Source organism: Coccinella septempunctata, chromosome 2 (assembly GCF_907165205.1).
Source record: "Coccinella septempunctata chromosome 2, icCocSept1.1, whole genome shotgun sequence".
NCBI classification, from domain to species: Eukaryota; Metazoa; Arthropoda; class Insecta; order Coleoptera; family Coccinellidae; genus Coccinella; species Coccinella septempunctata.
This window is the reverse complement of record NC_058190.1, coordinates 48,287,531-48,312,923: the sequence shown is the minus strand read 5'-3', so window position 1 is coordinate 48,312,923 and position 25,393 is coordinate 48,287,531. Positions and strand designations below refer to the sequence as shown.

General features: G+C 34.3%; 7 protein-coding genes and 1 long non-coding RNA gene across 11 annotated transcripts; 3 read left to right on the top strand and 5 right to left on the bottom strand.

Annotated features, from left to right (window-relative positions):
* Positions 1-532: 532 nt before the first annotated feature.
* Positions 533-8,457, bottom strand: LOC123308292. Of its 3 annotated transcripts, XM_044890896.1 has the most exons (4): positions 8,317-8,457; positions 8,105-8,226; positions 4,919-5,372; positions 533-1,230 (listed from the first exon to the last, which is right to left on the bottom strand). In XM_044890896.1, exons 2-4 carry the CDS (start codon positions 8,122-8,124, stop codon positions 724-726), a joined length of 981 nt encoding a protein of 326 aa, XP_044746831.1. In that variant the 5' UTR covers positions 8,125-8,226; positions 8,317-8,457; the 3' UTR covers positions 533-723. The 3 variants fall into 3 exon arrangements, with proteins under 3 accessions (XP_044746831.1, XP_044746830.1, XP_044746829.1); XM_044890895.1 differs by having other exon boundaries at positions 8,105-8,439; XM_044890894.1 differs by lacking the exons at positions 8,105-8,226; positions 8,317-8,457 and adding an exon at positions 5,437-5,596.
* A 1,587-nt stretch (positions 8,458-10,044) lies between these two features.
* Positions 10,045-11,972, bottom strand: LOC123308385. Its single transcript, XM_044891008.1, has 3 exons — positions 11,816-11,972; positions 10,953-11,084; positions 10,045-10,377 (listed from the first exon to the last, which is right to left on the bottom strand). Exons 1-3 carry the CDS (start codon positions 11,970-11,972, stop codon positions 10,277-10,279), a joined length of 390 nt encoding a protein of 129 aa, XP_044746943.1. The 3' UTR covers positions 10,045-10,276.
* A 336-nt stretch (positions 11,973-12,308) lies between these two features.
* LOC123308383 (L-xylulose reductase-like) lies at positions 12,309-13,904 on the top strand. Of its 2 annotated transcripts, none has more exons than XM_044891006.1 (5): positions 12,309-12,451; positions 12,508-12,531; positions 12,586-12,612; positions 12,937-13,275; positions 13,440-13,904. In XM_044891006.1, the coding sequence occupies exons 1-5, from the start codon at positions 12,382-12,384 to the stop codon at positions 13,841-13,843; spliced, it is 864 nt and encodes a 287-aa protein (XP_044746941.1). In that variant the 5' UTR covers positions 12,309-12,381; the 3' UTR covers positions 13,844-13,904. The 2 variants fall into 2 exon arrangements, with proteins under 2 accessions (XP_044746941.1, XP_044746940.1); XM_044891005.1 differs by having other exon boundaries at positions 13,437-13,904.
* Positions 13,905-14,257: 353 nt separating this feature from the next.
* Positions 14,258-15,265, bottom strand: LOC123308384 (trypsin-like). Its single transcript, XM_044891007.1, has one exon. It carries the CDS (start codon positions 15,226-15,228, stop codon positions 14,368-14,370), a length of 861 nt encoding a protein of 286 aa, XP_044746942.1. The 5' UTR covers positions 15,229-15,265; the 3' UTR covers positions 14,258-14,367.
* Positions 15,266-15,817: 552 nt separating this feature from the next.
* On the bottom strand, positions 15,818-17,349 carry LOC123306426 (neuralized-like protein 2). Its single transcript, XM_044888414.1, has 2 exons — positions 16,451-17,349; positions 15,818-16,391 (listed from the first exon to the last, which is right to left on the bottom strand). The coding sequence occupies exons 1-2, from the start codon at positions 17,187-17,189 to the stop codon at positions 16,276-16,278; spliced, it is 855 nt and encodes a 284-aa protein (XP_044744349.1). The 5' UTR covers positions 17,190-17,349; the 3' UTR covers positions 15,818-16,275.
* Positions 17,350-17,445: 96 nt separating this feature from the next.
* On the top strand, positions 17,446-18,080 carry LOC123306428. Its single transcript, XR_006536910.1, has 2 exons — positions 17,446-17,557; positions 18,005-18,080. It is a non-coding gene; the product is annotated as an uncharacterized LOC123306428 (long non-coding RNA).
* Positions 17,688-19,036, bottom strand: LOC123306427 (neuralized-like protein 2). Its single transcript, XM_044888415.1, has 2 exons — positions 18,193-19,036; positions 17,688-18,082 (listed from the first exon to the last, which is right to left on the bottom strand). Exons 1-2 carry the CDS (start codon positions 18,863-18,865, stop codon positions 17,973-17,975), a joined length of 783 nt encoding a protein of 260 aa, XP_044744350.1. The 5' UTR covers positions 18,866-19,036; the 3' UTR covers positions 17,688-17,972.
* A 141-nt stretch (positions 19,037-19,177) lies between these two features.
* LOC123306425 (structural maintenance of chromosomes protein 2) lies at positions 19,178-24,373 on the top strand. The gene is made up of 14 exons (XM_044888412.1): positions 19,178-19,564; positions 19,628-19,939; positions 20,027-20,137; positions 20,204-20,482; positions 20,574-20,711; positions 20,779-21,414; positions 21,578-21,724; positions 21,780-22,043; positions 22,189-22,390; positions 22,447-22,979; positions 23,070-23,252; positions 23,307-23,522; positions 23,576-23,785; positions 24,137-24,373. The coding sequence occupies exons 1-14, from the start codon at positions 19,397-19,399 to the stop codon at positions 24,245-24,247; spliced, it is 3,510 nt and encodes a 1,169-aa protein (XP_044744347.1). The 5' UTR covers positions 19,178-19,396; the 3' UTR covers positions 24,248-24,373.
* Positions 24,374-25,393: the final 1,020 nt, after the last annotated feature.

The following is a 25,393-nucleotide window of genomic DNA, read 5'->3' as shown; positions in this document are numbered from 1 at the left end:
TGGCTTTATCTCCCAGTAAAATACATTATCATAATAAACCAAGGTCGAACACGCGATGGTGAACCATCCATGTCCTGGTACAAGTTATTTCAAACTTGACATTGCCCCATATATTTGGATACAGTTTTTAAGCAGACGGAAAACATCGGGCAGTGATTAATTTTTTTCTTTGTTTGCGAAATATTGATTCGTTGAACATATAAGAAGTCTTTAGTCGAGAACTTTTCGTTTCGCAATAACAATTCGATAATATAAAAGCAAGTAGCCATGCAGGGCAACTTCAATCGGAAAAATCACCAACCAATAACTGATATCATCAAAACTAATTCATTTTTCGAGAATCGAATGATTATTACCACCTATCAGCAAATTTAAAATAAAAAAGACTACCCCATCGTTGTTATAGGAGCCCTATTATCTCCAAAAGGCCTCCAGTATATTGAATACAGCCATGGTATTGAAAATAACGATTTTTTTCCTCATTTCCTACCGTGTAGTTCAGAAAGAACCGTGAAAAAAATAAAAAAACATGTCTCAGTACAAATTTTTCATCACAGATTTATTTACATTCAGTTCAAGTCAGTTCACTTCACTTCAAATAATACTCATCGCTCGTTTTCCACCTACATACGTCAATACCTCGACCTAATCTTACTTCTTTTCGCCTTGTTTCGGCATCTAAAATACTGTGGAACGGAATCGAATCATAAAAGCGAATACTGATCACATGTGGTGGCTCTGAAAAGCCGACATAGTACTTTTAATCCTCCTCAACTTCACTATCTTATCCCTAAACTGTCTCTTGCTCGTGTCGTGCACTTGGGGCAAATTGCTGCAGCCGTACGCCCGTTCCTTCTCCATCTGAACCACAGAGGAGAGATTGTAGACAAATCCGCTGTCTTTCACCGCGGGTACTGGACAGGCCAAGGCGGTGCTGGGGGTCCTGAAGACGGCCGTCTCCAGCTGGTGATCCTCCGGACTGCCTAGGTAGAATTTGGGCATCGAATTTTGTCGGATGATCGGGATCTCCCTGCATTTATCGCCCACGCATTCGATGTTGAGGTACAGACTTCTGGACATCCTCTTCTCTGCGAATATCTTCTTGCGGAAATCTATGTTTGTGCTGTCGGGTAATGACAGGTCCCCTTCGCTCTTTACGGAGTCCGATGGGTCCTTTTTTAGGATTATCATGTCGCCTTCTGATTTGCTTTCGGTCAGGGTTGGCGGTATCTGTGAATAGAGAGCCATTATTTCAATGAAAGAACATAGTTGATATCAAAATGTACGAGGATGTAAGGATATCTAGTTAGCCTAGACCAGTTCCATGCATAAAAAAATATTTCGTTACTATAGCAACGAACAATAACTCATTAGAAGTGTCAGTGTGAAGTTTGAGTTCAAAAAAATAAACCAGAGTTACGCAATAAATTAAAAGAAAGAAGATGTCCACCGAAATTGTTAAGTACCTGTATTTAAAAGGTTCAAGAGGTAAGCAGATTTACGAAGATATGCTTAATTAACTTGGTGATCAATGTCCTTCGTATGCGACCGTGAAAAATTGGACTGCAAGCTTCAAAAGAGGTAAATTTTCCATGGAATATGAAGACCGATCGGGAAGGCCAGTTTCTGTGTCAGTCTCCGAAAATATCGATGCAGTTCATGGCATGATTTTATCAGACCGTCGAATTGGGCTAAAACGGATAACTGAAGCACTGAATATTTCATACGAACGCGTTCATCATATAGTTCACGTCAATTTGGACATGAGAAAAATTGCTGCAAATGGATCCCCAAATGTTTGAATGTTGACCAAAAGCGTGCAAGGGTAGAAGCATCGCGTTCGATCTATGCCCGATTTGAACGATGTAGACTTCTTAAACCGAATTATTACAATGAATGAGACTTTGGTACATTTCTACGATCCAGAAACACAGCAACAATCGATGGAATGGCGACACTCTGGTCCAAGACCTAAGAAATTTCGTGTCCAAAAATCTGCTGGGAAAGTTCAGTTTTTTGGGATTGCCATGGAGTAATCCATGATTGATTGTTTGGGTAAGGGTAGAACAATAACCGGAGATTACTATTCGATATTACTGACCACTCTACGGGAAGAAATTAAAGAGAAAAGACGCGGAAAGCTATCCAAAGGTGTGTTTCTATTTTCCGTCGTATGTATAACCATAAATCATGATACAATGTTTTTACTGTAGGTTTGTAAGCATTTTATTATATTCGCCTCATCTTTTCGATCATTTCAACTCGCGATCCTTCCAGAATATTCAAATTTCATCTTGCATCTAAAAAAACCAACATATTATATCCTTGGAACACGATCTCTTGGATCGTATTGCCCAACAACACTAAATATGCTGGAAAATCTTGTTTGAAACCTCGACTGTTATAGATATAAAGTTGAAGGTGACAGCTAGAAGTGGAATGAATAAATATAAAATTTCTTGTGTCCATTTCTTTCAGTGTCTTTGAACTGTGCTAACTCCGCTTTGCATAAAGATTAGTAACATTGTCACGATTATATTAATGAAATACCTACTTCTGAATGTGGTTCGCCTAGGGAAGAGAAAAAACAAATAACGAGGTGTTAATTAACAGGGAAAATTTCTGAATAACGCTGTTTCCTCAATCCTTCGAGTGCAAGATATTTTCAGGAGTTTGTAAACAAACTTCATTCAGATGTCTATTTCCGTTAACAAATATTTGCGTAGTGATGCATAAGCGCAAGAAGTGAAAATTCGAAAAATGCAAGATAAGCTCCATAAACATGTTATTGTTGATTTTTGAAGCGCATGTCACTAAAATATTATTTCAACTTCGTGGTAATAAAAAATTACATGGGTTTTAAAACTGAAATGTCAATTATCCGTGAAATATAGTTCAATAAAAAATTGAGTATCCGCATTATTTGCTTCAATCGATTCTTGAGAACGGAAATTTCATTCCACTAACATTCATCATATTTTTAGTAAATGTTTACTGGAGGTTACTAAATTTTTCGCATGAATTATGACTATTTTCTTTTTCATTTTGTTATCCTATTCATTGGATGGTGGAGATCGAATAATATCTGCATAAACAAAGAGTTGAAGATCCTGATCATCATAGATCACTTAAAAGCTCGTCAAATTATGAGCACATAACGATTTTAGAACTATACATATGAATATATGGAATATTATGGATGTCCCTGAAAAATTTGAATGAATGAATTAACATTTGATGAACATAATTTGTGTTTTCCGATTATACCCTGGATGAACATGTTTATTATAATTATATCTTAGTTTTTTCTTGCCGCAGGTATAGGAGTAGGTATATAGATACTGAATAGTAATATGTACTAAGTCTCATATAATAATGTAACAAACGTAACCTTTCAATCGTTTCCCTATATAAAAATACGACAAAACAAACTTGATTTCGAGTACTTGTCATTTCTACTACTTTCAATGAATTTTTTCATGATTTTACCAAGCAATCTTATTGGTATAGTTGTATAGTAGGAAACGAGTTTCCATTTCACAAAATATCTCAGATAAGATAGGGACTTTCGGAAATAATGAACCAGCTTATGCAATTTGCATCGTTTTGTTTCAATCAACAAGGAACTTTCAAAGGTTTCTGATACAGCATATCGCGTTATCATGCAATGACTAACAAAGTAACATGAAAGCGAAAAGAATTTCCTGTGGGACACTGAAAAACAACTCTATATTTCCATATTGTTCAGAATTCCCGAGAGCGGTATAAAACATTGCCTAGGATTGTACTGAGATTTTAATATCCATTGAATTTTAATTAGTGGTCATGCAGATGCATGCATCCGATAATAATTTCAAAAACTGCCGATACACGAAGTCATTAATGAATGCTTTATTGAGCAGGCGATTACCGGCCTTCGTCATTATTCTGTTGAAATTATCGATACAAAAATATGATTCGTAGTGAGCGGTTCAGAAATTGAAAGTCAACCTTCAAAATCTTCAAGATCTGACGACTCGCTCACCAAGCCTACAAAAACAGGCAGGGCCATGCCATACAAGGTGTAAATTGATAGTTGCGAAAAAATTAAGGGGTGATTTCTTGTCAAAAAGTAGTGTTGGTCTTTGATAAAAAATTGTCTCATTTATAAGTAGGTACCTACACCCTCAATATCGTAGAACTTCTGACTCTCCTTCTTTGATTATTTCTCACTCAGAGTTCATGAATCGAATAACGAATGCAGGTGTAACAAAAAGTACAAGAATTATATGTTGAAAAATAGTAAAAATATCCGAGTTCAGACTAATAATATCATTACGCAACGTAAAGCATTCTGGTGAAGGTTGAGACAGTTTACTCATAATATCTAATTACTTGATCAAATTTCTCATTTCATCAACTTCGTGATCAACAACAATATTCTTGAAATTAATTTCGAGGATGGTCCATTTAATGTATCTAAGTACTATGACACACGAATCTGTTTTTCCTTTTATTATGTTCAGTTATACGTGTTAGTCCATTATTTCTAATAATATGAAACTATTTTTAATCTGTCAGCAGAAATTGTGAGAGCACTTGGAAGAATTTATAAGAAAATCAAGGGTATGTTGAAAATTGCAATTCCATCTATAGTCACATGAAAACCGAGATCATATTCTTCGTTTCTCGTTTCGAAATACTTTTCAGCAAAAATTATTGCTTCGACACTGATTGAAATTCCACGAAAAAATGGAATATAGAACGAGAGAGTTATTTATGTGAATCGCTACTTCATCAAAGATGAATTTCAGCTTATTAATCACGTAGATAGAAATATTCTACTGGTGATAAAATAATATTCTGAAGCTGTGGAAAAAACGAATAAAAAATTCCATAAAAACAAAAATGTATCTCTACAAAAATACGAAAAATTCACCTCCAAAGTTCTGATATCACCCACTAGGTGATTCTCGTCCACAACGTTTTTCTTTTCGGCTTGGCTCTGCGCAATATCCGAAGTACTTCTATACAAGCGTTTTTCGAGAACCCCATTTTGGGACAACTCTTCAGAAGAACTGTCTTTTTCCAGTTGGATTATTGGCAACGAATTCAAAGATGGAATGGGCTGAGAAATTATCACTGGTGGTTCCACTGTCTTTTTAGGGATGGATTCGCAGATTGATGGAACAGATCCGTTCAGTTTTGTCGGTAGTGGTTCTATGGTGACCACAGATCTACCCGCTATCACCGATACACTATCGTAGAACACGGCATTTTCGAAAATGTTATTATTCTTCTCTGGGCTAGTCTCCGGAACTTCATACAGAGCTATTTCGTCGTCGAAACAGAACCTTTTCTCTATCATATGCCACCATAGTGTCTCCAGGCAACTGAAACAAAAAATACTGGTAAAAAATATTAACAGCTTCTCACAATATGCAGAACCAATCGTACATTCCCATTTGCTTATGCACCACAGAAGCATATTGGACAAGTTTATTATTCAAACGAGTAAACTTTATGTTACTCCTTCGAGGTACCAGAAGAGAATAGATAAAAATTTTCCTTTCCATTCTCTGATATGTCTCGATAAACTGAATCGAGATTTCATATATGTTATCATTTTAACTGCGATTCAAATTTGTTTCCGAAAGAATTATGACGTAGTTCACGCTCAAATTCTGTTTTATGTTATAAAACATTTATCTGAAAGACAATAAAACTATTGAGTGTTTGATTCCTTTGATCCCATTTTCAAGGTTTACATTTGGGTAAAATATTCACCGTTTTATTTATTCATTGAATTACCTAATCCGGCTATGAGCTTGGAAATTAAATTTTCATAAATCATCAAACTCCAGCGAATTATAGGACGGAAAATTATCCAACGGAAAATTAATGAAAAAATAGAATGAATACATGTACATATGATGTGATGTTATCCTGTGTGAGTATGGGTAGGATGGATACAATGCAATGATTATATGCATTCAGAATTCGATATTTTATTTACACCTGGCAAGATTAGATACTCTGAAATACGTTACATTGATATATACTTTATTGTAGCATTTATAACATTTTCTAGAAATTCTGTGAAAGAAATAGCTATAACTTTTCGGTTTTTTCGCTAAATAATTATAATTTTCAAAATTGGAAAGAATAATCTGAAAATGGAACAACTATGATAATAGATTTAATTATTTGAATTTAGGATCAAAGACATCCACCTCAAAAGCAAATGGCTCCATATAATGTATTAATAATTGGAAAAAGTTACAAAATTATTTAACCTTCACCAATTGAGCAGTATACGCAAGCTGTATCCTCTCAAGTATGTTTTACTTAGTAGTAAAGTAAGAATTTTAAATGTGATGAGTGATCGACAAATCGTAAAAGATACTAGGTATTCATTGTCAAGGACAAAGTTTTAATTTTATCCATTGAATTGGGTATTAATACTCAATGTTCTGACACAGACGGCTGTTACTGATGACAACTTCATAATTAATCTCTGTGAGTTACCGAATATAAGAACGTTCATCAATCACATGCATGATTACAAGAAGCAAGAAAATAATCGATCTGAATTAGCATCTGTGATGTTTAACTTCTTATGGGAGATTCAAGAAGCACTTTCTCTAGAACTATTCTCATGTCTACGATGGAATTTCATTTTCTTCATTTACGATTAGATTGGTAGGTATTGAACTGAAAATGAAGAAAGTGAATTTTGTTGCAGACAAACAAAATAATTCAACCACAACCACAGGAAATGTATGCAAGTGTTCCTTCCAAAAATAGCAGGAAAGGAAATAAAAAATACCACAATACCATAAATATTTGATTGTTCTCATCCCATGTGGAATTCAATGATGATTATCACATTCGTAGAAGATGTGAATAATGGATTATTATTTCCGAAAAATATGAAAAGCTTTTCTTCTACGGAATAGCGAATAAGATAAAATAATGGATTTTGGATCTATACAGATAGAGATTTAATCTATGATAGTGAATATCTCAAAGTAGGTCATTAGCATTATTGTGGTAAACATAGGGGGATTGTGAATTATACTAATATATTTTATATGTAGGTAGGTACATATATTTCTTCTTTATTTCACTGAAGGCGTAACTATCTGCATATAAAAAATTGTTATTTTAATATGTGCATGATAGATTTATAGTTGTGGAAAATGATTTTTCCTGAACGGTATTAAATGTTTCAGAGGTCATATTTATATATGATAAATGATGAATAAACAAGATTTAAAAATACACCTACAATTACAAATGTAAACAATCATCTATTGACAACCATAAAAGAAATTGATCATTTTTTCTCTCCAGCATTCTTTACTGTTTAACACATTATTCATTTGCAATAATATTATCAATTGATTCATTACGAGTTTGTTTTTCAAGGGCATAGAGAGAATACCAAGTACTATTTTCCAAGCTTTCGGACCAAGGATTTGAGTAAAATAGATGTTATTCAAAAAAGGGAATCATTCTAACGTGAATAATTGAGTGATAATTGTGAGAGGAGCAAAATAAGAATAATTGGTCTTGTTGTAAAAAAAGATGCTGTGTGTTGGGCTGGCATTTCAAAATCAGAACCTTGAAGGAACTGGGAGATTAATTTTCGTTCTTTCTTGGGTGTGAGAGAGTCGAAAGAGTGCATCAGGGAGTGATTATCATTTCATCACATTCCATATGCAAAGTTTGCACGAGAAATGGGCGTTTTGATCCGGGCACAAAATTTCCAGAGGAATTTTCGTTGCGACAACTAAAAAACCAGTTCCTCACTGAATATCAACCATTTGAATTCCGAGAATTACGAAGATTGTTGCGAGATCATGTGATGTTGCTGTTCGACAAATTCGATCGACAGATCTCACGATTAAAACGACCAGCAAATGTGATATCAATTTAAAACGAGAGTGTCGAACCAGCGAATTAATCAATGTCGAATCTGTTATTTTTTCCGTGCATACGAACGAAATTTCATGTATGATGGATGGTAAACAAACCAAGAAACGTCCTAAAAAGAGTTCGCTCAATATTACCGACGCCAATTCAAAACTTGCAGTGGATCAAGTATCAGTAGAGTACTCACGATTGACAGCATTTGCACATTGTCTCACCAAGAGCACTGCACCAACATAACCACCTATTTGGGCCCGAAAATTCACAACGGGTACTAGTGGTACCTTGGTCTAGCCGCGTTTAAAAACGCACCTGAAACAACCCAACGCGGTTAGGTGCGTTCTTGACTTTCAGTAGTAGTAGCAGAAGTTGCCATTTCCGAACTATGAATGGTTTAATTACATTTTAAAAACGGTCGACTGGTGGAGACCACATAATAGCGTATTTATTGTTTTGAGCGCTTGCCTGATAAGTATCTGTAAATCACGTGGACTAGCTCATTCTCCACTGTGTATAATGAGCACATGATGTGATTTTATATTTCGTTTCTCTTACCTGTCCTACACGACAATAGATGAGGAGGATTTGGCGCATGAGTAGCGTTGGGAGATAAGTTGATTGTTGACCAGAATGATGATCCAAATGGTCCTCTTCTTCATCTCGAGAGCGACCCTTCACATTTCCCCTGACATACCTGTAGATCTCTGAAGTTCAATGAAAAAAATTGTTAGGGGTTAGGGTTGGTTAACCAGTGCGGTTAACCATTCAGTTAGGCTGTAAAAATTATCGTAGTAAGACACTGCATAAACCTTCCATCAAATGACCCTCTGAAGGATCGCGCAATCTTTGAGCCTCTTCTGACGTATAGATTCTGTTTTACTGATTTTTTCTTTATTTTCTTGTGGGAAAATGCATTTCAGATGCCTATAACTACGAAATTACCCAGTGGATTTGCCCCTTCAAAGAACTAAACCAACTGGCGCATTTAAAACTCAACAAATCCAGAGAATTTCTGATCCCAATAGTTTTTATAAGTTAGGGGGTTGCCGAAAAAATTCAATTTGGTGTTACGGCCCTTCATCCGCAAGTATTGGTGACACACTGGATAAAGATTGCTCTAATAGCGAGTAAAGTTGAGGTTTAGAGCCTGGATTGATTCAAAATCCCTTGTTTGAATATACAGATTGAAAAAAAAGCGAATTCATATTGCATATATTCGCTATCGTATTGCCTTCCTTATCTAGAACATTTTAAATTCAAAATGTTTATATTATCAGGGAAAAATAAGGTAATCAAGGTAAAACTGTTTGCTTCAAATTCGTAACTACCTTTGATTATTAAAACTCAATGATACTACTAAGTAGAGAAATAGTGAGAGGTATTCTCGAATAACTACATTTTGAACATCCTTTTTTCATAGAAAAGTATTTATAGGTATGTATAACACATACATACATACATTATTATTATCTATTTTCTTCAGAATACCATCTGGATCTGGCTCTTATGCTATGAGAAATGAGATAAAAATTAAAATCGCACAATCTTATATGGATGAAACTAGATAGAGTCGTTTTACTTTCACAGAAGGTAGGTAAGTGCTCGCAGGCCATGAACTGAGACGACTTAGGTTAGTTACTTGGTTTCAATGTCCAAAAACGACATACAATAATTCCAGTCAATAAATACTAAACATGTCCTAAAGAAATATTACTCTGAGTGTTGGGTTTCGACGTAATTGAAAGAAATATTAGAAACGTTAAGAAAATTATGAATTGCGATTGTGAAATATATGTCATGACTCCTATGCATTAAAGCTATAGTAAAAATTCGATATGGATTAATTATTATACTATATTGTGAAGCCTTGCTAATTTCATGTGTTCAATTCGAATAACTAGAACCACAGTTCTGTGTACGACGGTATTCTTGCTTTTAATTCGCTATGTGTATGTAAGTCTCGATAATGCAATGGCAAAACGTTCATCCCCAAACCTGAAAGTCTAAATATTCTAATCTCGATCAGGTTTGAATTTTTTCACATACTTAGCTGTCCATGAAATATGACACGAAGGATATTTTTGATATATTAATTATTATAAAAACTTTGATCCGAAAATACAGAAACAATTTAAATCAAATATGTATCAACTTATTGATAATTTACGATAACCACAATATTTCCTAGAATTAAAACTACCAATCGTATAAAGAACATATCATACACCTTCTATTCACAAAATTCACTTCAAGAAAATTGTTCACACAACGATCCCTTGAAGAAAAACTATAAATTTTCCAACCATGGTAGATTTGTACCAGGAGTAAAATTCGCGCAATAAATTTTGAATAACCGCACCACTCACACTTTGAATTTGATTTCCTTCAGATTTGGGGCCTTATTATTTTTCCCTATATTCATTTTTCTTTCCATCTCGATGGCCTGTATGTAAGTGGGGAGATCTGAAAATGTAAACAAGTCAATACAAATTTCGAACAATGGTGAATTAAATTTGTGGTTATGAGGAGATCACAAGATTTTCTCATCATAAATCATTCAAACGGGGCTATTATCCTAATAAAATCGTTGTACAAATGCACTCAATAGATATCAGAAGTCGATTGGTTTAATTTGACTTTCATTAAACGTAGAGCTACATTTTAAATTAGTTCATGTCAAGCACATTCTTGGTTTTTTTTCAATGATGTCCTTCATTGGCTCTCTACGAAGTGGAGATATGCACTCTTTAATTGTCGTTGAATATGTGGAGATAATCAACTCTGTACTAAGGTCGGCTCTCAGATTTGCTCCAAATGTGGAATAAAAACAAATATAGCTAGTACATCATTATTATATAAAAAGAATATTCATGAAGACGTCTCGTAAAAAGGGTTGAAATAAATTATGATTGATTTCCAATGTGTGTGAATGGAAATAGAATCTAAAATTAAATGGACAATCGAATGAATAAAATACTCATTGAATGAATATTATGCTGAATGCACCCGAGAGTAATCATAGACATACTCTGGCTCACCTTCATTATAACTTGGAGGTTTATCAAACTCATTTGTTTTCACTGAAGGTTCTCCTTGTTCAGAGCGAGTTCTGAAAATCTCCGAAGATCTGACATAACTCTCTGTGTTTCCAGCTCCGTTTCCTTGAGAAACTGCAAAGGAGACAAGTTGAAGTTATGAGTCGACCCTTGACAGTCGCTGCTAGACAAAAATTAATAAAGATAAATTGATATTGGAAACATCTTGTTCGTTCTTTATTGTATTTTTGTTTGATGACCAAGAGATATGAGCTAGGCTTGGAAGAATCTCAGAAATGTCTCAGTATCATTTTATAGAGCCATAATTTAACTAAATAAATAGATCATCCTATTCCAGAGGACCTTATGAAGCATGACTAAATAAACAAGGAATAATACTTGCTAAAGAACTAGTTGGTCGTAATCATTATTAGGGAATTAAGTATAGTAATACACAATGTCCCGAAATCAAGTTAAAATAATTAAATGGTGTATTCTACGTCGAAAAAGAGGCAAAAACTTTATATGAACCCATATCCGAAAAGGCTCTGTTTTCGAAATACAGACTGTTGAAGTTAATTCCGTGAAGACAGTTATCTTTAGTTCCTTCCAAAACTGATAGTGGAAAGGAAAGACAGTGAAAATTTTGGATTGTATGAAATGACGTAGGTACAACAATTTGCACAGTTCAAGTCAGAGGAGATCTCTGAGAAATAAACCAGTATTGGAAAAATTAAAATATAAAATCCTGTATTTTAGTTATGAAGTTCATATCATATGAAGTTTCTGTGCTATTTTGCTATGTAGAATTTAATTTAGGACACCCTGTCTAAGGGGCGAATCAAATCAGCGATATCTGAACTCACAAAGATCATTAGGCGGTCCGGTGTCCCCATATAAGTAATTGGTGTAAACAGTTTGAATATCACGATATGCACAGCATCTTTGCATCAAAGCACCTAGAAGCACCAGAAGCACCCAAACAATAACAATATAATAGAACGTCCTTGTCTCACTATCCATTTTTATAGCACTCAGTCTGATTGAAAATTTCGTTACCTACATATTTTCTTCTTTCATTTCCTCGTTCAAAACATGATAACCTATCGTTCTATAGGAAAAACGGCTGTTGTGGTTGCTTTTGGGCATGAAAATGGAGTACAAACGAAGAAATTTTTGTCTTACAGAATATAGTGAATCTAGATCAGATTCCTTAAAAATAAAGATTTCTCACTTCGGTATAAAACCACTCTTTGTGGCTGTTACTGTAACATTTTCGGATAAATAAAGTTGAAACAGAATAAATAAATCGAAATGATTAAATTAGAAGAAGAAGAAAAACTTAGCGCAAAAATATTTGAAAATGTCTGAGGACGTCACAGTTTGAGTTCAATAAGTAAGTGCCATTCTTTCAATATAAAATTCATGTGAAATGGGGGAATACAAGAGCACAGGAGCTGTCGTACCGACCAGTTGCACTTGCAAATCTCCTGCCAGTGAAGGTTTGTCCACTTGGAATTCATTCGTAGTGAATAATGATAAAATCTTTAATTTTCAGTTGATTTACATCAGGTCGATGATGGTGAGATTATTATGACCTCATTTAAATATTGAATATCAACAGTATATTTTGCAGTTGGTGCAGAGCCTGATATTTTGAATGGTAAGTTGTTAGGAGTGCCTCCCTTCGAACAGAAAATTCGAATTTCTAATTTTCATTTGTTTCCTTGTTGAAACAATAAATCAGAATTTCTAATTTTTCAGAAACTATGACAATTATTTTATCAGTAATGTGGTCGTAATGTGGTAATGTCTTTTCTCACCCAATTGCGAAAATGGCTCACCCAAAAAAGCTAAAGCCATATTTTGGCGATTGAGCGTCTTAATAATAATCTGTGGTTAACCATTGACAAAAATTGCGCTATATTCGAATTTTCCGCCCTTTTACATTCTTTAGATGATGGTTTATAAATTATCTGTTGTACAGTAAAGCATGACGTGAGTCCCAACTTCCACAGTAAAAGAGCGCTAGTGTCAGGGCCTCTAACTGAACTGGGAAAAAAGATAATATCGGAGCTTTGCAAGCAAGGAGCCAAGGTGATTGCCTTGGGCGGTCAGCTGGAGGAACTTTCAATTCTGAAGAACGCACATCCGCAGATTCAAGTGATTCCGGTAGACCTAAGAAATTGGAAACAGACCGAAGAAGCCTTAAGTGAAATTCCCGCTGTTGATTTTCTGGTCAACTGTGCGGAATTCAATGCGATCGACAGCGTGGTCGATGTTAAGGAAGAAGATGCCGATAAAATTTTGGATATCAATTTGAAAGGTTTGCTGAAGAGATGCTTTTAACACCAATATTTTATGACATTTTGGTCAATTGATGAGGCTTGAGTTCCTAGGAATAGGAGCGCAAAATAGTTCCTTCAAAATAATTATGCCTTTTATCATATATCTATAAATTCTTGACCGTTCCATCAACCATTGCAGCAGTCATCAACGTCTCAAGATTAATTGCCAAATCCTTCATCAAGCACTCCATAAGAGGGTCAATCGTGAACGTTTCATCGCAAGCTTCGAAAATAGGCCTAAGGAAACAATCCCTCTTCTGTGCCTCCAAAGCTGGACTGGACGGGTATACAAGAGCTGCTGCATTGGAACTTGCTTCCTTAGGGATCCGCATCAACTGCGTCAATCCTACGGTTTTGACGACGGAGTTGAAGGAGAACATCTGGTCTGATGTGAGAATGAGTGAAGCACTGCTTTCCAGAATACCTCTGAAGAAATTTTGCAAACTGCAAGAAGTGGTTGATGCTATCATATTCCTCCTAAGCGATAATGCATCTTTCATAACAGGGATATGCCTGTCCATCGATGGGGGTATATCGTCTTCTTGAAGGTCGATATATGAAGTTGTGTATTTCCATGCCATATCGAGAATAAAGTCATCTATCGTTATTTGAGTAGTTCTGTCTAGACCATCGCATTACCATAGGCGCCCGCAGGGGGGGGGCCACGGCCCCCCCTGAGATTCTGATAGACACCGTTAGAGAAATTTTTCTTTCAGTAAAACTAATCGTAGATGATATTTTGCCCCCCCTGAGAAAAATTTCTGCGGGCGCCCATGCGCATTACTTGGGTTACTCTACCGAGTCTCGCTTGACTCGAGGATTTTTTGATACTGTAGCAGAGACTGTAGATTGTCTATGGACTGTAGGTAGATTACTCTGTAATCTGTGACTGTAGGGTACTACAGTAGGAACAGGGTAGGGTAAAACCAAAATAGTAAACTCAATAAAGTTGACTGTTGTAAAACTATAAGTTTTATTCGTTCCAATTCAATATTATAACACATAACAAAAGAAAAAGTAAAGGTGACCTACTAAAGAAATTGTTGAAATAAAATTTTACGCCCAAGACTTCACAATTTTTTCAACAAACAACAAAGAAGTATAACGCGGAAGTAAATTGCTAAAATGTTATCTATCGTATTTTTACAGCCAGAAATAATATTCTCGATATAGTTCAGATACCTTGGAACATTTGTGTAATAAGCTAAATTTTTAGCCACACCGCATCCTTTTCCAGATGCTATTATCCCTATTTGCGTCCTTCCGCAGAATAACGCTCCACCCGAGTCTCCCTGACAAGCGTCTTTGGATTCATTTCCTATCAGAGTGCAAAGCACAAACTCATTAGCTCGGCCTTTAGATTCCTTCATACATTCTTCAGTACTCATTACATCTACTTCGACGCACATAAGATGACTTGAGAATTCTGTCTTAGGCTTTACGTCTTTATCTGGATCCCACGCTCGCATAGATCCCCATCCCGTCATTTTTCCCACTGAACAATCCACTTTTTCTTGATATTCCTTGGGCATCTTAATCAAACCTACACTATCGAACAATATAGCAGGTCTTATTAGATGAATCAACGAAATGTCATGGAAGATTACTGGAAATGTATAATACTCATGGACATGAATCAAATCCGCTGCAATGGATTGTACTTTACTCCTCTGGTACTCAGAAAGTCCGATAATACAGGTAATTTTGTCAGGTTCCCTAACGAATTCATATGTACAATGAGCGGCAGTTAGGACCCATTGGGGTTTTATCAGAGATCCTCCGCAAAAATGAGTAAGCTTGTGGGTAGTTCTCACGGATACTACGAAAGGATTTTCTTCTACAGAACATTTGTTGCCGCCTATTATTCTTTCCGTGAAATTATGACTGTTTGCTTCAAATAGCATCAAACCTATTATTGTCAAGATTAACATTTTGCCACATTTTGCTTCGAAAGATGCATAGAAAAACATGCATAGATATGATCAGTTAAAGTACTGTTACTTATATAAGATGATTTTATACGGGAATCTTCTTTATTGCAATAAATTACTGCAAATTCAACTAGTATGACATTTTTTTTTTTTTGAAGTGAATGTCCTGATATCTGGGTGATCCATAATAGGTAATCTGGGATAGTGTTCAACCGAGGCTTTCACGAGTTAGTGAATGAGAATTAAATTCATTGCACACATAGACATAGAGACATCTCTATGTCTATGATTGTACATCCCCGCGTAAATTTTATGATAGCTACGCCAATGAGACGCACAGAACATGAAGAAATATGTGTGACGTGGAATATGACGATACCGGAGTGACCCGAGTATTTCCGATCTGAGCTTGACCCTGCCACTTTCTAGGTCATCATTCCAATCGGCTTTGAACTGAACTGCAACTCCTCTCCTTGAGTTTTATTAAATTTGAAAGATAACCTGAAAATGCTAGATCAAGCACAGATATTTACGTTCAATATTCTATTGATTACTTGACGAAGTTGGAATTCAAAATAGAATACACAGATAAAGTTATAATAATGTAAAGTTTTATTTATTTTATAATAGTGTAAAGATTTATTCATAAAATATGAAAAAAATTCAACATACGTTCATTGTTCATAAAAAGATGTAACAAAAAATAGGAAGGAAATATAACTAACAAAACCATTAGAAATATTGAATACATGAATTACTTGAATAAATTAAAGAAAGTACTCTCTATGGATCTTTAAATAAAAGCCACTCAAAATAGTTTTTGTACTTTTCAACGAGTAAAATTTGAATTGAGTCAAGAATTAAGAATAATGATCTGATACTCAAATGCCTATAGAGTTATTATTTCTTCTGACATCATCAAATTCTTGAACAAAAGTAGGTTTTGGTAAGATTTCATTGATTGATTTAGCACTGTAACAAGATAATAATCCTATAGACATTTGAAAATTCTGGCCTAGGTACATTCATATACATGTAACAGTAGATTTAGACTTCAAATAACAAAAAATTCTTCAGTAAACTAGGGAGTGGTAATAAATGAATCATATTCTTTGGTACCCTTTGCAGAATTGATTCTCTACAGGCTGCTTGCAGAGATGGAACTGTAACAGAAAAAGAAGGCAATTTTTGTGATAAAGTATAAAACTTGAAAACTACATACCACAAGACAATTGTATAATGCGGATTTTTTTGGTGGTGCCATATAAATTGATGGAAACATACACAGGACTATCTTTATATGGTATATCAGTTGATAAAGGGCCTTCATCTTCTCCGTTTATGATAATGTGCATATCTGCTTTATTTTCAGATGTTGGTACAAACAGAACTCCTATTCTACTGCCTACATCACTTGGATAAAGTTCAGCCCCTCGAGCTCTACTTGATTTTAGAAAATATCTTGGAATTATACCTCTACAAGTCCTAATACTTTGACTGTCATAACTGAATCTTTTATTAGCAATAGAGTCACCACATTCACTACCTTCGGAATTGCATTTTTTAAAATATTGAGAAATTTTTTGTGTCCTTGATATACCAACAGTCCAAGCAGATCCAATTGGGTAATTCAATTCATCGAATTCTTGAGCGCCATGCTCTAGTGTATTCGGATCTGTTTGGGTCAGTCCTATTCTCATATGTCCACTCCAACCTCTTTCTGTCTCTTCAATTTCAACCAGAAATAACTCACCCGGAGCTAATGGATTATTACTGTAAATAGATGCACCGTCGAAGCTTCGCACTCTATATGCAACAGTGTTCTCGTCTGAAAGTACGATATTATTTCCATGATGATGGTGGAATCTTTTACTTTCCTGTTGTGGGGCGTTATGAAAAGGTGTGTAGTCCATTAAAATCAGTCGACGTGAAATAGTTTCCAAGTTCCCATGGAACGACATTCACATTGAAACCATCAGAGAGACTTTGGTTTAGGAGACCAGAGTTTGTAGATGTTGAAGACTTGTTTACAATTCAAAAGTATTATTTACATTACAAACAAGGAGGAAAACTCATAGAGACCAGACATTTAGTTAGGTTATGCCCTTTGTCTATGGTTATGCACATAGAAATTATAACATTTGTTAGTATTTCTATGATTATGCCATAGAGCATAAAACAAACAAACCATAGATTAAGGTTAACTCTAATCTATGAAACAAACCAAAGATAAATAAGAAACTATGTAGTTTCTCATTTATTTGAAATTCATTCCTTTCCATGCAGTTAAGATATATGCAGAAAATTAAGCCTTTTTATGCAATTTTTCGTACGTTATTTTTCAGTACCTTTAAAAATTATTCTGTTTTTTATAAAAATGAGATATCTCACCAAATCGGAAAGCTCCAAATTTTATAATCGTGCTTGTTACCCATTTTATGACATTTGAAAGTCTAAAATATCTTGGTTATTAGTTCCAATAATTATTTTATTCAATAATGAATTAATACAAAATAAAAATAACTTACAAATTCATTAAATATATGTAATTTGAAAACATTAAACAAATGTTAAAAACTATGATCACAGAAGCTATCACATTATGAAATTTCACAAGTCAATTCTATAAAAATATTATTAAAAAAAAATAAGATATAAACATTAATGTTTAAGAATTTGAGTATTGATAAAACTTGATGAATATGTACATATATAGGAAAATTATATATCTGAAAATATTTAATTTATAATAATAGAAATTTCTTCAATTCTTTAGGAAGTTGCAACCTATGAATGATACTCTCTGGCATACTTTGAATGATGGAATTCCTACAAGCTGCTTTCAGTGATGGAACTGTAATAGAAAAAATGGTAACTGGCATAAATGTTTTTGAAAAATATACATATTTCTCAGAGTAGTCAAAGTATCTAACTATTCATAAAAAAAAAATAAAAGATACTGACCATATGACAATTGTATGATTTTGATTTTCTTGGTGGAACCACGTAAGTTAATTGTAGCATATATAGGTGCATCTCTATAAGGTATATCTGTGTACAAAGGTCCTTCATCTATTCCATTGATGATTACATGCATATCTGCTATGGTTTCAGATGTTGGAATGAACATTACTCCTATTCTACTGCCTACATCACTTGCATCAATTTTTCCATCTTGTGCTCTACTCGATTTGAGACAATATCTTGGAATAACACCCCTACAAGTTCTTATATTTTTGCTATCATAGCTTACATTTTTAGGTATATGTATACTATTTCTATACAAAATATTCTTTCTGGCTACCTGAATTTCCCTTTTTGAAATACCAATGGTCCATTCAACACGTGGAAAAGGCAAATATGATTCACCTATTTCTTGAACTTCAGGGTTGCTAGCAAGTACATTTGGGTTTTTATGAGATAATCCAATGTCCAAATGTCCACACCAACCCCGCCTTTGATTTTCTATAATTTCGACAAGAAATAATTCTCCGGGAAATAACGGTTTACTGCTGTAAATTTGTGAATTGCCGAAGTCCGCTGTACGATGCGCAACTGTGTTGTCTTCAGAAAGCATGATATTATTTCCATGATAATGATGGAATCTTTTATCATCTTCTTGTTGGGTATTATCCATTTCGTGAAAATCTTATAGATTATTGAAACAACTTCCACGTACAGCACCACAAACACAAATGTACAAACATTACCAGAGACAGACTCTCACCTCTTTATGTTACGTTCTAATGATTAATATGTACATAATTATAAAAAAAACTAAAAAACTGGATATTATCAATTTTATTTACGAAGTGAAAAAATGTAGAGGTTAAGGCACAGAAGACTTAGTTTATTTCATAGACAGTTTTAGAGACATAAAACATCAGTTCAAGTTCTTTGCTCTGGCTAAAGAGCGCCAAAGAGGAATTTTTGCGCATGCTATTTCTGCTTTCTGCCGTCTCCTGTCTAATTCGATTTTGGAATTTTCAGAGTCCGTTAAACTTCATAAGTGGAGTAAATAATAACCAAATTATATTAAGTGACGAAATATAAGGTTGATTTGAAAGAACTAAAAAGAGATTCCATTAAACAGAATTTTAAATGATCATTCAATCACCATGTATACTCTCTAGTCGTTAACATACTTTTCAGACAGTTTTCTTTCAAGATGTACATTAAAAGCATCGTCCTAGACGGTTTCAAATCATATGGCCAAAGAACTGAAGTTTCTGGGTTTGATGATCAATTTACAGCTATAACTGGCCTTAATGGAAGTGGAAAATCGAACATTTTAGATGCTATTTGTTTTGTTTTAGGAATCACTAATTTAAGTCATGTAAGATAAAAACTGGTCAAAAAGCTGTTTCCATTTAAAAATATAAATTATATCCAATTTTAGGTAAGAGCAGCAAACCTTCAAGACCTTATATTCAAAAGTGGACAAGCAGGTGTAAATAAAGCAACTGTTTCTATAACTTTTGATAATACTAATCCTGCACAACAACCACCAGGTTTTGAAAATTTCAAAGAAATTACAGTCACTAGGCAAATAATTTTAGGTGGTAAAAATAAATATCTCATTAATGGTTCAAATGTTACCAATAAACGAGTCCAGGATCTATTCTGCTCTATACAATTGAATGTTAATAATCCTCACTTCTTGATTATGCAAGGAAAAATAACAAAGGTTTTAAATATGAAACCCCCAGAGGTAATTTTACAAATCATTATATTACGAGAGTGTGGGATTATTAGAATAGCTATGCTAATATATAGGTAGATTCATTGAATTTATAAGATTTTAGCCATGTTAGAAGAAGCAGCTGGTACTAGAATGTATGAAGTGAAGAGGCAAGTTGCTCTTAAAACAATTGAGAAGAAAGATGCCAAGCTAACAGAATTTAAAGAAGTATGTACATTTGAAAATGGCCAAGAGATATTTGAAAGAATCTAAAGATTATTTTTTAACTTTCAGATAGTTGCTGAGGAAATCATGCCCAAATTGAATAAATTGAAAGAAGAGAGAGCTCAATTTTTGGAGTTTCAGAGAATGGAACGAGAACTACAATATATGCTTGGTGTTCACAAGGGTTGGCAATATCATGTTTCTATCAGATTAACTAAGAAAGCTGAAGAAGCATTAGAAGGAGCTAACAAAAAAGTACAGGTCCTAGAACAAGAGATAGAGACTAATAAGAATAATGTCAATAATATGGAGGAAACTATTAAGTGCTTAATGCAAAGTAACCAATCAGTAAGTTTAACCTTTTCAAAATACACTGATTGCTAATCAGTATGCTGTCGTGAGCCAAATATTCTACTATACCTACTTTTTTTCTATCCAGGAAGCTTCTGAAAGATTGAAAGCACTGGAGAATGAATTGAAAGAAAAAATTGCAATTGAAGCTAAAGCAAAAGCTTCTGCTAAAGGTATAACTGATGAAATTGCAAATGAAGATAAAAAAATAAAAACTTTAGAAAAGGTAACTATACAATAAAATTCTGTTGTTTGAACTGTTAATAACAGTAACAGCTGCAATATTGTTTTAGAATCTTAGAGATGACAGTAAAGCTCTGGTGTCTAAGGAAAATGAGCTGAGTAAGGTACAATCTCTTTTTGAAACACTGAAAGAAAATGATGCTAAAGACAAAGAGGCCCTATCACTAGCACAAAAGAAATATGAAGCTTTGGCAGCAGGAATGGAAGTTAATGAAGAAGGAAAAACACAGTCTTTACAAGAACAACTCATGGTGGCTAAGCAAGAAGCAGCAGAAGCCAATACACAACGTAAACAAGCAAGCATGGAATTGAGTTTTTGCCAAAATTCACTGAGAGAGAAACAAAAAACCCTTGGAACAAATGCTGCTGATTATCAGAAGGACAAGGTCAATCTAGATAAAATAGTGAAAGAATGTGCTACAATAGAACAAGCTTTGGGACAAATCAATTATTCAGAAGAGAGCATGCAGCACTGGAGTACCAGAAGGTCCGAAATGAGAAAGGAAATTCATAAAATAAGGGAGAGATTGGACAACTTTGAAGCTCACAGACCTTACTCACAGTTCAAGTACAGAGATCCAGAGACAAATTTCAACAGAAATAGGGTGAATGGCGTAGTGTGTCGCTTGATACAAGTCAACGATAATAAAGCATGTACAGCTTTAGAAACAGCTGCAGGAGGAAGGGTAAGTTATTATTTGAATTAATAACTGTTTTATCCTCAGGAAAGAAAGTTCATCATAATAATGAAATAATGGAGTGAAAATTTTACATTCTTATTAACAATTGGTAGTTTGAAAACTACACACAAACACACAAAATTCATATCTTCGGTATTCCAATTTTCAGTTGTACAATGTCGTTGTCGATACAGATTCAACAAGTAAGCTTTTATTACAAAGAGGAAACTTACAAACAAGAACAACATTCATACCTCTAAATAAGATACAATCTCATGTAATGGATCAAAGAACCGTAAAATTGGCTCAAGATATGGTAAGTGAAACCGCAGAATTAACAAACCAAATGCTCATTTTCCTTCAATTTTAAGTTTGGGAAAGAAAACGTTCAACCAGCTCTGTCTCTCATAAATTACGATAAGAGATTGAGACCTGCTATGGAGTTCATCTTCGGAAATGTGTTTATATGCAGGGACATGGATATAGCAAGACAAGTTACGTTTCACGATCAAATCAGAAAGAAGTGTGTTACATTAGATGGTGATGTAACGGATCCTTCAGGTACACTGAGTGGTGGAGCAAGACAAAGAGGGGGATCCATCCTTCTTGAATTGAAGGAAATAAAGAATTTAGAGGTAATGTCACTTCATCACATGTATACAAGGTGCCCATTAGAAATTTCGTATATAAACAATGGAAAAGGATATCAACTCGCTTATTTCAAATGGGACACCCTGTTACTTGATGCTCTGTAGTGATAATAGCCTATCTTGTCCATAGAATCAACTAATCCAATTAGAGCAAGAACTCCAGCAAGTGGAATATGAAATGAAGCAGATGCAGAATTATCAAACCCAGTATAATCAGCTCAAGCAGAAGCTGGAATTTAAGCAGCATGAGTTGAGACTCATCGAACAGAGATTGCAGCAAACAGAGCACCACAGGCAACAAGAAGAAGTGAATAATCTTAAGAAACAAATGGGTATGAATATTATGGAAACAATTCATAGGAAGCTTGAACAAACTTTATTATTTCAGAGGATCTGGTTGAAAGGGACCAAAAGTGTAAGGAAACTGAACAGAGATGTAACCAGAAAGCAAAAGAATTGGAGCTGAAAATGAAGGACATCAAAGGCTACAGGGATAAGCAACTAAAAGAAGCTGAAATTGAAATGCAAAAAGCAAAACAAAAAGCTGATAGGAGCCAAAAGGAATGGGAAAAACATGAGGACCAATATCAAACACTTACTTTGGAAATTTCCGAATTGAAGAAGGCAATAGAAAACACCAATACTCAACTTCAATCTACCATTGAAACTATTGAGAAATTAAAAGCAGCAGCAGAAGATTCAAATGGCAATTTCGAAACAATAAAAAATATGGTGCAAGAATTGAATGAGCATGTGATGAAAGAAAAAGCCGCAATTGCCGCTCAAAATAAAGAAATCGAAAAGAAAGTTGCTCAAAAGGAAAAAATACTTGAACGTAACAATGAGCTACTTTTGGAAATAAGGAAAATCAACCACGAGACGAAAAAACTTGAGGATGACCTTCGAAATTGTCAAGGAAGGGTGAGTGAGTCTGCTAAAATAATATAATCATTGAAATTTTAAAAAACACCGTTCAGTTCCCAATGAAATATTATTTTCGATTCAATTTAGGAAGCAGATTTGTCCAAGAAATTATCACAGGAAAAACAGTACTTGGAAGAGGGAGCTAAAATGAGTGATAAGGAAGGCCAGCATTTAGAGAGACGAATAAGAGAAATGCAAGAAACCAAAAATAAACTTGGCAGAAGGGTTAACACCAAGGCACAAACTATGTTTGAACAAGAAGAAAAACAGGTAAAGAATTAAAAAAAATGTTTGAAACAAAAATAAGAACTCGCTTTGTTTCAGTTTAATGAGATGAGAAAGAAGCAACAAATTGTAGAAAACGATAAGAAAAAATTATTGGCAGTGATGGAAGAATTAGACCAAAAGAAGAAACAGTCGATCAAATTGGCATTTGATCAAGTTTCCAAGGATTTTGGATCAATATTCAATACGTTGCTTCCAGGCGCTAATGCAAAACTTGCTGCTCCATTTGGTTTGACTATATTAGAAGGAGTTGAGGTATTTGTTTATGTAACTAAATTTGCTGCAACTTGAGTTCTCTTTCGTTTAAGGTGAAAGTGTCCCTAGGCGGAGTTTGGAAAGAGAGCTTAACAGAACTCAGTGGCGGGCAGAGATCTCTTGCAGCTCTTTCTTTGATATTGGCGATGTTGCTTTTCAAACCAGCCCCCTTGTATATATTAGATGAAGTTGATGCTGCCTTAGATTTGTCGCACACCCAAAATATAGGAAACATGTTGAAGGCTCATTTCAAAAAGTCGCAGGTAAACTATTGATTGGGAAATTGTATCATCAGCTCAAAAATTTCATTCTTTATTGACTCAGATGAAAAGAAAGAATCACACATACTGTCTTGCTAGTGTTATTGCAAAATGCGAAAAGACCACATTTGAATGGAAAATTATGAACTGAAAGCTTCACTTTTCATCTTGTACACCCCGAATTTCGGGAACTGGGCATACGACTTTTTTGTGCCTGGGAACAGTTTTGCCGGTGGGTTCGAATTGTACAATATTCCAAAAATTTCGGAAATTTAATTCAGCTGTTTTCCATTTAAAAGTGCTCAAATAATGACTTTTGAATATGATAATTAAATTTTAATACTCTCATTGCAGTTCATCATAGTGTCACTTAAGGATGGTATGTTTAATAATGCCAACGTTTTGTTCAGGACAAAATTTGTTGATGGAGTATCGACTGTTCAGAGGACAACAAATAAATCTTAAATTCAGTGTTCATATCACCATTATATAGTCCTTGCTATTAATATAAAAACTTTTCTTTGTGTCATATTTATCAGAAGATTCCTTAAGTTTTCTTTCAAGTGAATTATGATCAAAATATGTCAGTAAGTTTTGAATTAATCATTGCATTTCCTCACTTTGAGGCCTTAGTTCACACAAATGCCACGATGCTTATGAAATAAGAGAATATTTGGATGCCTATTATGATGTTGAAATAATTTAAAAAGACCTTATATAACTTATCAATTACCCCAGTTTGTCCTCCCACAAGTATTGAAATTGAAAATCTCAAAATACCTGGCTCGTTTTCATGATGATGAGTAGTAGGAGGGGACATTAATTTAGAAAATATTTCAGTAAGAAATTTAATATTAATAAAATATTTTTCTCATACATAAAAACAGGGTAGCAAACTTAAAATAATAATAATTTAAAAAACAGTATATAAATTTTATTCATCAATTACATCCCCATCCAAATCACCATTTCCATTTACCATTGGAATAGCACCAATGTTCAACTCTGAATTCAATTTTTCAGCAAAGACAGAGTCAAGGTCAATTATTTGTTTTAAGAAATATTCTTTTTGTTCGATAGACCATTGAGTAAACCATTCCTTGAATAGCTTAACCTACAAGTAGATTTTGAACAATAACAATAAGCATATATATGCATAATTATTATACTTACTCTACACTCAAAAAGAGACATAGGTTTATCCCTACATTCTACGTTGGCAAGGCTATTAACAATACCGTTCACAAAGGCCCGGTTGGCATATCTTTCTGCCATAATTGGTAAAAAGTCAGTTTTTTGTAGGTCGCTCCATTCTTGAAACCACTGGATCATATAGCGAATTTGGGCATCTGAACTAATCATAATTGCACAACTTCTTTCAGCACACTGAAATATTAATGAAAATGAAGTTGAAAAATCATTTATCAATTTAAAAATGCTCTTTCCGATTAATATGTGTTTGGAAATGATTCATTTCAGAATAGTTGATAGAGATTGTTATTCATTAAATATTAGAATTTTAAATACATTTATTCATAAAGATGGGAAAATCTTCGGCATATAAAAGGACACATGAAATAAAAGAGAAAAACTGTTATATCAGTTGACAAA

Excerpts from the sequence above, each read along its gene's own strand:
- LOC123308385 (XM_044891008.1), bottom strand. The coding sequence starts at position 11,972 with ATGGATAGTGAGACAAGGACGTTCTATTATATTGTTATTGTTTGGGTG. Across the intron at positions 11,085-11,815 it reads CGGACCGCCTAATGATCTTT|TTTCTCAAGGAAACGGAGCT; the intron begins GTGAGTTCAGAT and ends TCTCCTTTGCAG. Across the intron at positions 10,378-10,952 it reads ACCTCCAAGTTATAATGAAG|ATCTCCCCACTTACATACAG; the intron begins GTGAGCCAGAGT and ends TTACATTTTCAG.
- LOC123308292 (XM_044890894.1), bottom strand. The coding sequence starts at position 5,555 with ATGGAAAGGAAAATTTTTATCTATTCTCTTCTGGTACCTCGAAGGAGT. Across the intron at positions 5,373-5,436 it reads GTGCATAAGCAAATGGGAAT|TTGCCTGGAGACACTATGGT; the intron begins GTACGATTGGTT and ends TTTTTGTTTCAG. Across the intron at positions 1,231-4,918 it reads GTGATATCAGAACTTTGGAG|ATACCGCCAACCCTGACCGA; the intron begins GTGAATTTTTCG and ends CTCTATTCACAG.
- LOC123306426 (XM_044888414.1), bottom strand. The coding sequence starts at position 17,189 with ATGTCGTTCCATGGGAACTTGGAAACTATTTCACGTCGACTGATTTTA. Across the intron at positions 16,392-16,450 it reads CATTATACAATTGTCTTGTG|TTCCATCTCTGCAAGCAGCC; the intron begins GTATGTAGTTTT and ends TTTCTGTTACAG.
- LOC123308384 (XM_044891007.1), bottom strand. The coding sequence starts at position 15,228 with ATGTTAATCTTGACAATAATAGGTTTGATGCTATTTGAAGCAAACAGT.
- LOC123308383 (XM_044891005.1), top strand. The coding sequence starts at position 12,382 with ATGGGGGAATACAAGAGCACAGGAGCTGTCGTACCGACCAGTTGCACT. Across the intron at positions 12,452-12,507 it reads CAAATCTCCTGCCAGTGAAG|TTGATTTACATCAGGTCGAT; the intron begins GTTTGTCCACTT and ends TTTAATTTTCAG. Across the intron at positions 12,613-12,936 it reads AGAGCCTGATATTTTGAATG|TAAAGCATGACGTGAGTCCC; the intron begins GTAAGTTGTTAG and ends TCTGTTGTACAG.
- LOC123306427 (XM_044888415.1), bottom strand. The coding sequence starts at position 18,865 with ATGGATAATACCCAACAAGAAGATGATAAAAGATTCCATCATTATCAT. Across the intron at positions 18,083-18,192 it reads AATCATACAATTGTCATATG|TTCCATCACTGAAAGCAGCT; the intron begins GTCAGTATCTTT and ends TTTCTATTACAG.
- LOC123306425 (XM_044888412.1), top strand. The coding sequence starts at position 19,397 with ATGTACATTAAAAGCATCGTCCTAGACGGTTTCAAATCATATGGCCAA. Across the intron at positions 20,712-20,778 it reads AAATAAAAACTTTAGAAAAG|AATCTTAGAGATGACAGTAA; the intron begins GTAACTATACAA and ends ATATTGTTTTAG. Across the intron at positions 22,980-23,069 it reads TTCGAAATTGTCAAGGAAGG|GAAGCAGATTTGTCCAAGAA; the intron begins GTGAGTGAGTCT and ends GATTCAATTTAG.